Source organism: Diadema antillarum, unplaced genomic scaffold (genome assembly GCF_040938485.1).
Source record: "Diadema antillarum isolate AM-2024a unplaced genomic scaffold, OU_Dant_1.0 seq00000341_RagTag, whole genome shotgun sequence".
Taxonomy (NCBI): Eukaryota; Metazoa; Echinodermata; class Echinoidea; order Diadematoida; family Diadematidae; genus Diadema; species Diadema antillarum.
In genome coordinates, this window is record NW_027271354.1 from 162,029 (window position 1) to 177,304 (window position 15,276).

The following is a 15,276-nucleotide window of genomic DNA, read 5'->3' on the forward strand; positions in this document are numbered from 1 at the left end:
CTTCATTCTGATGAAATATTTTAAATATTATTTTGTATCAGATAAAAATGAATGTTTATTCTTATCTCATGAAATATAATCAAGACGCAATTTTGTTGAATTAACAACCTGTCTCTCTCAAAAGTTTATTCTATTTTTTTTTCTGTTCTTTCATCAATCCAAACCGCTAAACACCTTTTTTTTTCTTCCTGTTTTATTTTCTATTTCTGCCACCGCTATTCTGAATTAAAAAACAAACAAACAATAGAACAATAAAAAGAAAACCGATGTCTTCGAAATGTTGGCCGATTCAACGTCGATATGTGATCGATTCGAGTGATATCGGTGCAATCACGATAGCAGAAAGATGGCGCAGTCCTTGTCGGATGACGAGTTCCAGCGAATGCAGGTAAAGTAAATAAACATTTTATAGAAATTGTGCTTAAAATGTATCTAAGATGTAGTGACAATTTAAAGGAATCAACCAACTGCTCAATCTTTGCACGACCATAAAAGAACGAATCGTAACATGCTTGCAATGGTTTGGTTTTGTATCCTGGTAGCCGATAACCTGAGAAACCTACTCCCGACCGACCGAGCTCTGCACCACAGCACTGGCCTCCTCCGCCTATCAGTGATTGCTACAATGTACAGTAACTCGCTTTTTAGCCTGTTGTGGCACTGTGTATGCAATGAACTCCTGCCCTGCGCTTGATACCTGCGGTAGAATTACGCATTGCCATAGAACGACAGGGTTTGTCACTGCACTGTATACATGTATGTAGTGTCAGTGTCAGTCAGCTGGATTGGTGCAATCTTATGTGAGATGCAAGATGTCAAGGACAAGGTATCACGCACACACTGTTTATGGGTGCCTTATGGGAAAGTTGTAACGTTACATCTAATACTCTAGACAGAAAGATCTGTCTGTCCGGAGGACTCTTTTGTATTTTGCCATTAACGCTGTCCTCCGTAGACAGACGGAAGGTTGTAGTACCCATTGCTGTGTGGATGTTCTTAACCACTGTTTATTGTTATTTGTTATTTGTATATTGTGATAACTGATAACTTTGTTTGATTGGGAGAGCTACCTCGAAAGGCCAATGGCCTATGTAGCCTCCTCCACACTCATTACTTTGTTATTTTTATGTCTTTTATGTAATAATGTGCACTTTTTTTGTACATTTTATATTTCCTATGTGTCTCATGTTTGTCATTTGCCAACATGTGATTCTTTTATTGAGATGTGGAAATAAATGAACTGAACTGAACTGAACTGAACTGAACTGAACACTGTCTCTATGGAAAATTGGGTGAGGTACCTCACCCTTCTCGATTGCGTCTAATTCACGGCCCTAGGTCGGCAAATTTAAGCTTGAATAGTTAGATCAACTATTCAAGAATAGACTACACTCACCAGATTAATGAATAATCCAATATTTCGGTAGAATTTTCAACGCAAAACACACATCAACCAGCCCGTCGCGTCGTCACGTTCAAACTGCAGAAACATACAGTATGAATCTATTAGCCAATCACATGCGAGGTAGTTTCTACGTGTTTTTTTTTACTAAAAAAGTACCTCGCATGTGATTGGTTTACAGATTCAAAATGGCAACCTACGGCTAGCGAACGGCGATGTTGCGATATGGATAAAATTTCTGCATTATAACCGCGTTACTGTGAGTATTTCGATCGCAAAATGTGAGAAATTAACCCCAAATATTGCTGCATAATGTGTCATGTCATGTCAAAATTGTTTGAATGTAAAAAAGCTGTCTGAAATTTGGTTTATCGTAACGTTTGATCTGTGCGCGTTGCTCCACACAGGAGCTGGGATCATTGACTTCGGTCTGTATACGGAGGGGATCCGTGAAGCCAGACGCAGTCTCCGCGGAACATTCCCCGACGGACAGATACAGACCGATCTTTCGGTCAAATCTAATACATGAAGTGAAAGAAGTGTCTGTAACAATTTTCCAAGATCATTTGTAATAGTTTCACCAATTTGTCAAATTATTGGCATATTATTGCATTACAGTACAGTTAGCACAGTAGACCAACAAAATCCTGTGATGACAGCTGTGCTGTGCATTGTGTTGTGTGTGTGTGTTGGTTGAAACTACTATTCTAGACCACTCTAATCATCCCTACTGCGTGCATGTGCCACTTCATGACTTTAGTTTTCACCATGTTCTGGCAAATAGATTTTCTGTCTGATTATTGTGCTCAAACTTGTGTTTTGAGGAACGTGGAACCCATTCACTTGTGTTGCCATAATATAGAAATTAGAGTCTATTAACATTGTAGAATTTGACCTACATGTACTGTGTTCAAACATTCAACTAAATTTATAGAACATCTGATCTAGTAGAAACCATGAATTATTAGAGCTGGGAATCTGTATTTAGACGTAATGTTAGACAGTGATATGTTACATTTTCATATCACTTTGGAGGAGTGGGCATGGATACCGAGTGAGATTATCAGTTTCCTTGACACATAGAATAGATCCATTTACATTCTGATTAAATCACATTTGTACATGGCAATATGATGACACATTGATGATTATTTGCAAGTTCATAGAACATTTGTGAAGAGTTCTACAAATACATCTGATTCCCATTTAATGGAGAAACACAGGAACTACTACTACACTTGTACTACTACTAGATGTCTAGGCTGTTGTAAATTTTCAAAACAAGAGATACATTAAATGTATACAATAGAGAAGAGGTTTGGAATAATAACCTCATTTGTAATCATTAAAAAAACTGTGAGTGTAAGAAAATGCACAGGGTCATCACAAGTAAAGACTACAGTGTAGCTTAATGTGCCATTTTGTGTGATAGATGTAATGTCATACACACAAAGTTGAATGCATGGTTGTATTTATGGACCTTGTGGCCATGACATGAGTGCATGGTTGTGTTTGAAATGTAAGTGCAACCTGAAAAAAAGACAAGAAAATGAATGGAGAATGTTAAAGGGACTGTACAGTACTGGTTGAGGTAGGGATTCATGTTTTGAACATTCCTAAGTGAGATAATGAAAAGCCTCTTATGAAATATGAAAGAGCATGTAATTTTAAGAAGGATTCAATGTTTATTTGATGAAAATTGGTTTTCAAATGGCTGAGATATCCAAAAAAGTGCTAATAATAAAAGGCGACATGCCCCAACTTTATTAGTATCTCTTTGTTTCACCTTGTTTTTGGATATCTCAGCCATTTCAAAACCGATTTTCATCGAACAAACTTTTGATACCCCTTAGAACTGCATGCTCTTTGACATCTCATAGAGTGGTTTCTGAATATCTCACAAAACGTTAAAAGCTAAATCTTCACCTCGACCAGAACTGTACACACCCTTTAAGGAAAATTGTAAGTTATAATCAAACATGGACTTGGTCAAAGGAAAGTATTTAACATGGGGACAAAAGGTTATAACAATTGTTAATTTAATACCTCTTCCCACATTTTATGATGGAATGAAAAGCACATTGAGTCATGCTATACAGTAATCAATGCAACCTCATGAGATGTTTTCCAGAAAGCAATGAGTATAAAGAGTGAAAGTAAGGTACCGGTGATGCGTAAAAAATATAGCTGTTTTAGATAGAGGGATGGCTTACTGACCTGAATTGCTCTTGTCATTTTCAGTACTGGTAATTTTTTCTATCTGATAGCTCCGATCCAAGCTTGGTTTATACTAGGTGTTTCAAAAAACATTTCCCACTTTTGATCATTAACAGTGCAAAAACTATTCATTTGATAAAACTGTCAATGATATGAGTAATAGCTCAATAGTGTACAATTTTGTTGAAGGCAAATTTGGATGTGAAAGCATGAATCAGTTTCATGAAATCTAAGATTGATTTTGAAGTAAGGTTTCAGATTTTGGTCAAATTTTAGCCCTCTGTGCAAAAATGAACTTTGCACAGGAACCAATGATGTGTATGTGAGTGTGTGCTGACAATGGCCATGAACAATGGACATGCCTGAACCACCTGTTCAAATGAATGCTTAATCAGTAATTCATGTGGATTGCCCTGGGCACTGCTAGTCTGAATTCATGCACGGTAAAGGGTAAAACATATGCACATGGAAAACGTAAGCACATGTTTCCATGTGCTTGCAAACACCAAATTTCATTCCAGTTGACAATCATTTTCAAATTTTGCTTTACATATCACTGAATCTGGGATGTAAATAAGCATAAATGATCTAGAGTTCTTCATTTTAATACAACTGTCTGCTAATCTGACAAATTTGTCGCTTTTTTGATAAAAAGAGATCATTTTTGGTAAAGAGTTCAGCAGCATTTTCACTGGGGCAATTTGTTTCACAGTAGATTTATTTAAGGCTCCATATACACAAGTGTATGCTTTATATTGATTTTCTTTGTTTCCTGTCACCATGTTTACGACAGAACAGAAGATATTCATTGTAATTTTGTTTTTCAGAAGTAGGGAGAGCACTGTCGCCACTCAACGACAGTATCGGCAGGCGTTTGACATTACACAGATACTGCCATAGGCTGAATAAAGACTAGTTGTGATAGTGGAATTTCTCATGTATAAACAATGAAGCATTCAAACCCTGGCCATTGTTCAGGACCATTGTCAGGGTGTTAACCACACACTCCCACACACACCCATTGACCCCTGTGCAAAGTGAACGTTTTGTACAGAGGGTTGAAAATAGAGCAAAATCTGAAACCTAACTGAAATTAATCATGGATTTCATGAAACTGATTTATGCTTTCATATTTAAACCACCTCCAACAAAATTGTACACTATTCAGCTATATCTCATATCAATGACAATGTTATCTGATATATAGTTTAGGAATTATTAAGAATCAAAAGTTGGAAATGTTTTTTGAAACACCTAGTATTATGAAGTTGCACTTACAGTGCATTGTCCATTGCCTTCTTGTGTTCTAATTATTAATAATGATAATGATGATGATGATAGAAATAATGATAATAGTAATAATAAAGGTAGTGATAGTAGTAGTAGTAGTAGTAGTCGTAGTAGTAGTAGTAGTAGTAGTAGTAGTAGTAATAATAATAATAATAATAATAATAATAATAATAAATAAATAAATGAAATTGATTTATTAGCAGGAAAATAGTTGTTGTTGTTTTTTTCAAGGTGACTGCAAATATATGTATGCATTTGTGCTAGTGACATTTTGTGATTTCTGTTTCACATGTTTCTATCCAGAGTCAGTTGCTGGAACTTCGAACATCCAATTACCAACTGAAAGATCATTCTAAAAAGTTAGAAAATGGTAAGAACCATCATTTCATAAAAGTCACAATGTCTAGAGAAAGCTATGAATCGGGATGGACATACATGTAATATCCTCTGTTGATATGCACAACAAATCAACTTGTAGCCCTCTTAATTAAACATACTATGTGACTTCAAACAAATGCGTAGAAAATGAGAATCCTTGTAGGAAACATTGATATGAAAAATATCATATTTTTTTATATGGAATGATTCTGATAAATGCAATTTTGTTCATGATGTCTTTACTCAAGTCATCTCAAATTTACCAATATGAGATATGTGTGCACTAGAATAATTTTGCCTTGCTATTCAAGTGTTATGCAATTTCTTGGTGAAAGTTTGTTCTATGTTATTTGGAAATGCATTGTTAATGTACAATTTAGTGATGCAATGTGTGTATTTTGGAGTGTTATACAAACTTGTGATAGAAAATTGAACTTCATACTGTAAGTGTACAATCATTTTATCGATTTATATAAGACTGGAAATCTATTTAGATTAAGTTTCGTTATTCATTTTAGTTGATATTATCTTGATGAATGTAGTCTAGGGTGCTTATTTTTCTGCCTTGTTACTGTGTATGTTTATTAGGCTTTTATCTTTTCAGACCTCTTTCATTGCATTGTCTGGTTGATTTTTAATTGATTTTTAATTGTTCTTTAATTTCAGAACTCAATCGTCTTAGACAGACCTCAGCTGCAAATGAGAAGGAACTGGAAAAGGCCACAAAGGTAACAATAATAGATTTTTTTTTTTTTCCATTTAACAATATGTATTCTTTAATTGAATGACTGCTACATAAAGGTGTGTTTAGACCTTGGAATACTGAGAAACAATGACAAAATAAATCCATAAAACTATTAATTAAGATGTGTGTGTGTTACAATGTTTTGATGTAATTCACATCATTTCCTCAGTAAATAGGGTTTACCTGTGTGATATCAATGTGGATTTTCTGAGATTTTCTTAGTTTGTTATGTTGGTGTGTTTTTTTTCTATATAAGCTTAGTGATGAAGTCCTGCACATAAAGTGCCTTGAAAGTATGAAGTAGAAAAATTGCATTACCGCATTATAATCTTACTAATGCTAGTATTTTACAGTGCATATTGGTATATCCACAGAGCCCACCAGTCAAAGTTTAAAGGACAAGTTCACCTTCATAGACATGTGGGTTGAGTGAATGCAGCAATATTAGTAGAACACATCAGTGAGAGTTTGAGCAAAATCGGACAATCCGTTAAAAAGTTGTGATTTTTTTAAGTTTCTGCTCAGTCACGGCTGGATGAAAAGACTCCTAAAGCTTGTGATGTCATATGAGTACAACGATATAAAGAAAGAATAAAGAAAATTCAACATATTTCCATTTTTCTCGCATAACAAAAGAACACTCGTCTTCTCTCTTTCAGAAGGCATGGGGAATAATATTACCCTTAACATACATCAGTAGCAAGTCGAAGAAATGTGCACTTTATTCAAAAAGTAAAGTTTTGTGAAATTCTCTTTTTATTTTCCTTATATAGTTGTACGCATGTGACATCATACACTGTAGTAGTCTTCTCTTCCAGCAGTGACTGCGCAGATGCTTAAAATATTCGCAACTTTTGAACGGATTGTCCAATTTTCCTCAAACTTTCACTGATGTGTTCTACTAATATTGCTGCATTCTCTCAATCCTTATGTATATGAAGGTGGACTTGTCCTTTAATTGCAGTGTATGCACTTCCCAGCATTATACATGGAACTTTAATCATGCACCCCAGTCTTACTATTTGTACCATATTCTTGTGGTTTATTATATGAATGTTATAAGTTTATAATTACAAAGGTTCCTGAGCAAGTAATAGAATTTCCTCAAACCTGCAACTGTTTGTAATACTGTGTATAAATATGCACTGAGGAAGACATTTTCTTTTGTGACATTCAACTTTTTAAACTTTTTTACAGGTCATTGCAAGGAGCAAAAAGGCCAAGGTAAGTTTGTAATATGAATGAATAGACCAGTTCGTAATTCCACTTTGCGCATGAGCAGAAAATGTCATTTGTACCAACAGGCATTTTGGTTTGTAAATTCATTGAGATAAGCATCTGTGATGCAATGATTATTCATGTGATCCTTATCTAAATGGTGCTTGCCAGCACATCCACCTGACAGCAAGAATTGTATTTCGTAATATAAAAGGAAATAGGATATGTTATTGCATTCAATACAAAACAATCAAATGGATGCCTGCTACATAGACAACTGATGGAGTATTCGGATCACCTGATCTCAATGCAAGTTAATTCTTTGTTTGAACATGAATTCCATAAATTGTTAAGTCGGGCAAGCTTATGCATTATGCCGCTTTGAAAACGAGTGAAGTGCCTAACCAACTGAGAAAAAAGAAAGGTCATTTGTACCAATGTGTACATGAGCTAATTACGAACTGGCTTATACTTTCATTATGTAAGGACCCAATGATATAGTTTATTTCTGTGATGGTATGAATATGACGTCTGTATGGAAAATATTTTAAAAACTGGCACTACCACTGAGATTGATTACCTAGGACGGACAGATTCTATGTGCTTCATTTTGTATTCTTTTTTTTTATGTTGGGGGAAATGACAATGGATATATTAAACCTCTGTATTACATACCAGTATTCTTCTGCCAGAAAAAAAAGGGAGAGGGGTGAGGTGGTACATGTGGTGTAATCTTCCCAGAGAATATCAATATTGTTTGATTGTAAGCAAATGCACTGATGAATTGGGATTGATCATCAGCCATCCAAATAACTCCGGGGAATGTGCCAAGTATTTTCATTTGAGAACCAAGTCAGCTGTTTATTCATTTACCTCAATGAGGTCATCATCATAGTGTTCATTTTTGTCAAGTCTCCTGTTCATGAATGGATGACTTGGTGAAACATAGGGTGCCGTATATGCTGTTATGAATGTACTGTTTATCAATTTTACATACAAAACATTTTTTGGCGGTTGGTGGAGGTGGGGGCAGGATTCCAAAAATAAGAAATAAGATGCAATGATTGTAGGCATTTTACTCACACTACTGATTTTCTCATTTCATTTGTGAGTGTCATTGCACTTTTACTAAAGTTTGCATTCATAGTCATGAAGGGTCCCTGTAGAAATGTAAAGTGCATATATATGGTAATTATTGTGTTTCATGTTGGGATAAATACTGTAAAAGTGGAAATTTTCGCGGTGTTGTAATTTTCGTGCATTTCGCGCCACCAAAAATTAGCGCAAAAATAAAAGCACGTGAATATTTTTGCTTGCCATATGTTCCTGTGCGTGATGTCTTGATTCCACGGAATTAAAAACACGCGAGACTCTTCTTACCGGGCCAAGCGCGAAAAATTAGTCACACGAAAATATCCACTTTTACGGTACATAGGTGTATGTGTTGTAAGCCATACCTTTTGTAACCTTTGCATAAAGATGGAATGGCACTTGTGATTAACATTGCATATATAACACACATCAGTTGATTTATAAGGCAGAAAACAAAACAAAAGTTATCGATATGCCTCCCCAAACCAATTGCTTCACTTTCAACACAAACCTCTCAGAATGTTTGTATTAATAGAAAGAAGAAATTATAAGGGCAGTTAGGATTATAAGAACAAAACCAAATGTAATGCATAGCAAACATATATATTAAAAATCCTTTCCATTGGAATAGTAATGCAAGAATAAACTACTGTCCCTTTAATATGAGCAAGCAGTTTTTATATACTCTGTACAATGTATTTGCTTTCATCTTGGCACAGTTACAAGCCTGAATCACTGTTAGCCCCATTTGACCTTCATATCAAATTTCCCTGTCTATCAAACCACCCATTAACTTGGAAATGTTTTGTGGTGTGGATGAAACAAGTTACATTCTATGTAAATACCCCATCAACAGTGCCATATGGGCTTGCTTTTGATATACCCGGTATTGCACAGTTGTTGAGGTGTTTATAGATTGGATGTTTATCAAACATAGACCAAACTTCATTACAAAATAGTCTGTACACTTTTAATTACTTTATTTATTTTTTTTTAAGTGAGTAGCATTCATTCATGCTTGTTGGTCCAGATGAGTGGAGATGATTGGGTTTTTTTTTTTTTTTTTTCATGCTTAGTTGTGACCATTTGCTGTTTCCTTAATTGCATGTGATGAAAATGTGCATTGTGTTATGAATGAGCTCATTAAGTTGTCATGCATCATTAAGATTTAGGTGCACTGCCATACTGTTGTAAGTCATATCATAACTTGTACTTTATATCTTCTTTGAGGTTTTGGTACCCTGTGCTATTTTATCGGGTTAAGATGATTGGTATCACTGCCGTTGATGTAGGATAACTATGCATTTATTATGCAATGTGATAAGCAAGATGTAATTGCTGCAGTGTAGATTATCATCCAGAATACACTTCAGTTGCAAGTATGAGACAAAAGAATGACATATTTGCAACATACTGGTTGAGTAAAGGCAACAAATGTGAAGATCTTCCACATTTAGGTACGAAGAAAATGCCCAGAATAAATGTTCTAGCAGGGTACTGGATACTGTCCAACCATATACTTTATGTCCTCTGCTCAGGCCCAGTTAACCTGTTGAGGACGGGCTGATTTTGCTACAATACGCATTTCCCATAGACTTCTGACCGTGTATACTCTAGACTCATCCTCAACAGGTTCAAGTGCAAATTCCAAATTGTTGTTCTTCAGAGCATGACATGGTTTGTTTGTGCATTGTTATGTCTCATACAGGATGTAGAAGCTCTCTTTGCTGAAAATGACAGCCTGCAACGCAAACTTCAAAGCCAGGAGGAAGACTTCAGGCTACAGAACTCAACTCTCATTGAAGAATTGTCAAAGGTACTGCGGGTCCAACATCAGAATAGAGTGCATAAGATTTGATTTACAGCCTGTGAATACTGTGTGCTTTATGCTAGTGTGAACGTTAGAGGGAGATGGTTAAGTGCAAATAACACTAGGCAATATCATGCAAGTTGTCTTATTCTATACCCATACCTAGTATTGCTGTTAGAGAGAATAAGTCTCAGGTTTGCCTGTTTATGTGTACCACCAATTATTCATGTTGTTGAAGGGCCTCTTTTCATATGGCGCACCTGATTGCATTTTAGGGAAACTTGGTATATATGTGACCATGAGGAGCTGAAATGAGTGGAGATGGGGTCATGAGGTCAAAGGTCACAGCAGATGTTCTGTTTCATGTGATATGCATGGTCAAGTTCAAATTCATAAATATTTCAATTTAGCCATGAGTGAAACACACAGCTTAGCTAAATAATCCAGGTTGAATAACATATCTCACATGATATCACTTTAGATTTATGTGATTTATTTGTGAAATGATAGATAACTACACTGAAATAATACATTATGGAATTTATTTCAGCTTGGCTTACTCTATTCTGTGACATTGCATATTACAGGTAATACTTTATATAAATGTGAAAAGGGTCAACTGGATTAGCGCTTATGTTCTTCCTCCTCAATTTGAAACACTAGCTCTGTGCCACGAATGAACAGCTTGAAAAGGAGATCTGTGACCTCAAGAAAGAAAAACCTCCACCCGAGGTCACCGCAGCCAGCAGCACAGAGTCACAAGATGAGATCAGGAGGCTCCAGGCAGAAAATGCAGCTCTTCAGAAAAACTTGGCGAGTAAGTTTGTGACATCAGTGAATTCATGCAGAGAGAACAGAACTCAGGAGCGTAAAGTAATAAAAGGGATGACACATGGTATCGCAAATGTGTTCAAACCATTTGGATGATTATATCATCACAGATATCCTTCTTTAAATTTTAATTCAAGCTGTTACAACTTGCTTTACCCAGTGCCGTGATCATCTTGTGTGTTGTTTAGCTGTTAAAGAGAAATCTTTGAACATAAATGGAATCAGTATCATTACAATCAAAAGTGTAAACTCATCAAGAAAATGTATTTCAATATTTCACCTTTGTCAACAGGAAGAACATTTTTGCATTTCAAAGAAAACTTGAAGTGGTTTCAAAATTTACAGGAAAGTAAAGCAAATTTGGTTGAAGAAAAAACACAAAGTAAAGTTACTCTGAAGTCAATCGAAGTGTAAGGGAATTCAGAGAGTTCTTTTGTTGTCATTCCTTTAATGGGAATCGGTTTTGCCAATGGCTCTCACATTTATTCTGCTAATGCCTAATATAATGCCATTTTAAATAGAGATAGGATAAATTTCACAAGCATTGGATAAGCCTCTGTACTTGAACCGATATTTTTCTCTTCACATTGTTTGATGTTCAACTAAATTTGAGTTTTGATTACAAATCATTGTCTTTTAGGCACTCAACAGAGGTACACAGATGAACTGAATGGAATGAGGCAGAATGTAAAGTGAGTTGAAAAAATGGCCTGTAGATGAAAAGACACAAGTATGTTTTTAATTCACGATGTTTATATAGTTCACAGAGAAAGGTGCTCACTCTGGAACATTGATTATGATATCTGCAGTGGTAATTATGTGTTTTGCAGCACAAGAATCAATGATGTATGATTTGTCTGAAATGTTCAGTCCTGCAAGCAATATGACCTTTGATTATGCAATAGCAAACAGAGTAGAAGTTCATCAGCATTTTTTATCTTGCATCCAGGAAATATGACTGTTTTACAGATTTACCACCCTTCCTTGCTATTGATTAAATGATATCTGTTTGTTGCAATGTTGAATTTTGCCTTATAGATGGAGAGTACCAGTATTTAGCCAGAATGCTTTGTTGTGCATGATAATTATTATGAAGCATATTGTTCATGTAGGATGGAATGCATGGTCACAAGCTGAATAATTGTTGTGCTTTAACAATTATTATGCCGCATATATTTCTTGTGAGATGGAATAAATAGTGACAAGCTAAATCTTGCCACCTATAATAGACAGCTGGATGTCACACTGCAAATTCAACGTCACTTGCAAGCTTACTCTTGTCACCTCAATGATCTTCTCTGCAGTATGTTAACCCAAGCCTGTGCTGATGCAGAAGAGAGGTACACCAGGCTCCTGGGAGAGCGCCCCACCCCAACAGGAGCCTCAGGGGACCCAGGGGAAGGCGACCAAATGGAAGAAATTCCCATTTCTAGTCCGGATGGAAATACATCTGACCAGTCTCCCCTGGAAGCAGGTATGCTAGTCAGCAGTAATTGTGATAAGTGTTCATGATGTTGCATTTAGCAGAGATACAAACTGTAACGTTTTTGCAGTATTTCTATTACTGGGTTGTTGTTGTTGTTTTTTACCATTTTTTTCCAAAAATAATGCAGGTTTCACGGGAAATACTGATACAAATTTACCAAATTGTTTTACTACTTGCACCTATTGCAGGAAAGATAAAAGTACTATTTTTCTACCAAAACTGCACTACTGTATTTCAGCCCTGTGAATACTGCAGTGCTGCTAACAAGGTTGGCATTCCTGTGATGATGAGGCAGAATGCTGCCAAATATGATGAAAAAAAAACAAAAAAACTCCTCAACACAAGAACAGTTCATTTGAATAAATATGTGGTACCCACTGCCACAAAGGATCAGATCCATAGTAAGCTTGGTAGTCTAGTGGATTTAATGACTGTCTAGCAGTAAAGGAGGTCATGGGTTTGAATCCCACCCGAGTATTTATGCCCATGATGTTTATCATGGCTATTACTCAAAAACACTGAATGATTGATGGTTAATTACTTCGATAAAGGGCAGTTTGTTAATCACTTGCAACAAGAAAATGTTGTCAGAATCAGGATGCAAATGAATTGCAGACAGTTATAACTCCTTTCATCTGTCAGTGCAAGGAAAGATTTTAGAGTTGACATTTATGGTGGAAATGCACTGGGATGCCAGTATTTTATGAGCTGATAAGCACATTACAGCGTAGACTCGTAGCGTAGGAAGTTAGTCTGTGTAACAGTACTGGCATCATCATACAGTGGCACAATCATATTATAATGCCATGTGCCAGTAACTGGCCAATAAACAAGATTACCTCGACAGAGTCTGCCACGTATCAAGGAAGAAAATGAAATCAAGAACAACAAGAGTGTGTCGTCCAACTGTGATGGTATTACTATAGGCATAGTGATTTTACGGAAAGCAAATGATTGTTAGCGTAAAACTCTGCTGTGTTCAAAGATGGCAGGTTTCTGCATGTTGGGATTTTTATAGTACAGGTATATTATGCAGTCTTCCTTGTTCGCCACTTTGCTTGAAATGCAACTTTTGCTAAAAGAAAAACTTTTGTCTTGTACTGTGAGAGCAATTTGCAAACGGCATTTTATAAGCATGTTTCTCTATACTGTATAAAGCAACTTATGTTCCATTAAATGCATGCAAAATGTTTTTCTTTTTAAAACTTATTTTATACATTGAGATCTGCCATAAAGTGGTATTTCAGTAAATCATGCTTTGTGTATTAGGAGATGCAGTTGATTTTTTTCAGAGATTGTGAGCTGCATTTGTCAATGGTTGTGGAGCATGATATTCATGTTTTGTTCAAAATCCATGTTTTAGTAAGTTCACTTTCAAAGCATGACTGTGTAGCTATACACATCGCCCATATTTATGCCACATTTAAGAGCACATAGCTGATTTTCTGTGTAAAGGAATTATTTTTGCATGATTTTGTACTTGACTTGAATTTGTCTTTGTGTCATATATCCAGAGTTAGACCGCTTTTTGAATGATGAATTTGAGGCTTTTATTGAGGACCTGAAGCTAACAGCAGTTACAAGTGATTTTGATGATGCAGTAGAGCCAAAAGGTCTGTATATTTCTTTTGCTTTAATTTCCTTAACGTCTTTATTTCAAATAGTACATAGACACATATACATGCACACACACACGCCACACACTTGTGCAACCATTGTACAGCACAGTCAGCAAAATAGGTTGTTCCAGTTTTTAGGCATACAATTCAACATATGTGACTTTTCTTGTTTTTGTGATTTTAGTTTTGATTATGTGTTTCACTCAAGTCTTTTGGAAGAAAGGAGACATTTTCATCTTTCACAGTTAATATCTTGCAAAGCACCTACCATGCACTTATATGTGGATTTTGTATTTACATTTGTGAACTTTCCTCCTTTCTTTTTGAATGGGATGTGGTCTACATGGACTCTGTGCCTCACTAATAATGCAAGGCAATTTGCACAATAAAATGTTGCAACCATTCTTATCAAAGTGTGTCCTGTGTTGCAAGTACCTTCAGCATTGGCACAACTTTGTCATTGTGCTTTTAACCACCATAACGTCATGTGACTTGTAGACCAGTAGCATTGTGTGTGTGTGAATCTCTGCGGAATATGCATGTCTCTAATTGGATTTTTATATGCACTGCCATATACACCTATGTAGAGGAAATGAGTCAGGATATGACACTGATGTTATTGCTACATTTCTAACCAGTGTGAGTTCCTGTCATGTGAGATTCTGGAATTTTTACGTTATCTAGTCTTCCATGAAAATATTTATAAAACTCACTCTCTGGTAGTTAAGTCGAGGTCATGGCAAAGTTAAACTAGAAATACAAATGTACTGTAATGATATAGAGGGAGGTCACTATTTCGTTTACAAATTTATATGTCAATCAAATAACCATGCTTTCTGTTTTGCGTCAATTTAATTATCTAGGCATGGTATGCAACGAGCTCATTGTGTTTGTTTGACTGTTTGATTGTCATACATAGGTGCTTTTTTTTTTACTTCTTCAACAGTAAACTGCAGCATGAAATTTTAGCTGTTTTAAGTAGTGACATTCTTGCATATTTCAAGACCACTGAAAATTGCTTTGTTTCCACAGGAGGGTATTACTGCCTTGTATCATGCGACATGTGGCTACATATACTGCTGTAGTAAACATACTATGATGTTCTTCTGCCTTTGTATCCATATCCACTGATGCTATTAAAAGCAAATTAAATGGATCTGTGTGTGATATTACTTGCATCCAGTAATT

General features: G+C 35.8%; 1 protein-coding gene across 1 annotated transcript in view; it reads left to right on the forward strand.

Moving 5' to 3' along the window:
* The first annotated feature begins 346 nt into the window (after positions 1-346).
* LOC139730876 (GRIP1-associated protein 1-like) overlaps positions 347-15,276 on the forward strand; it is a 38,434-nt gene continuing 23,504 nt past the window's right edge. The window contains exons 1-9 of the mRNA XM_071641752.1: positions 347-388; positions 5,213-5,279; positions 5,954-6,015; positions 7,230-7,256; positions 10,051-10,158; positions 10,816-10,969; positions 11,624-11,675; positions 12,288-12,457; positions 13,984-14,082. Of these exons, the coding sequence (XP_071497853.1) occupies positions 347-388; positions 5,213-5,279; positions 5,954-6,015; positions 7,230-7,256; positions 10,051-10,158; positions 10,816-10,969; positions 11,624-11,675; positions 12,288-12,457; positions 13,984-14,082 (781 nt within the window). The remainder of the gene's footprint in view (positions 389-5,212; positions 5,280-5,953; positions 6,016-7,229; positions 7,257-10,050; positions 10,159-10,815; positions 10,970-11,623; positions 11,676-12,287; positions 12,458-13,983; positions 14,083-15,276) is intronic.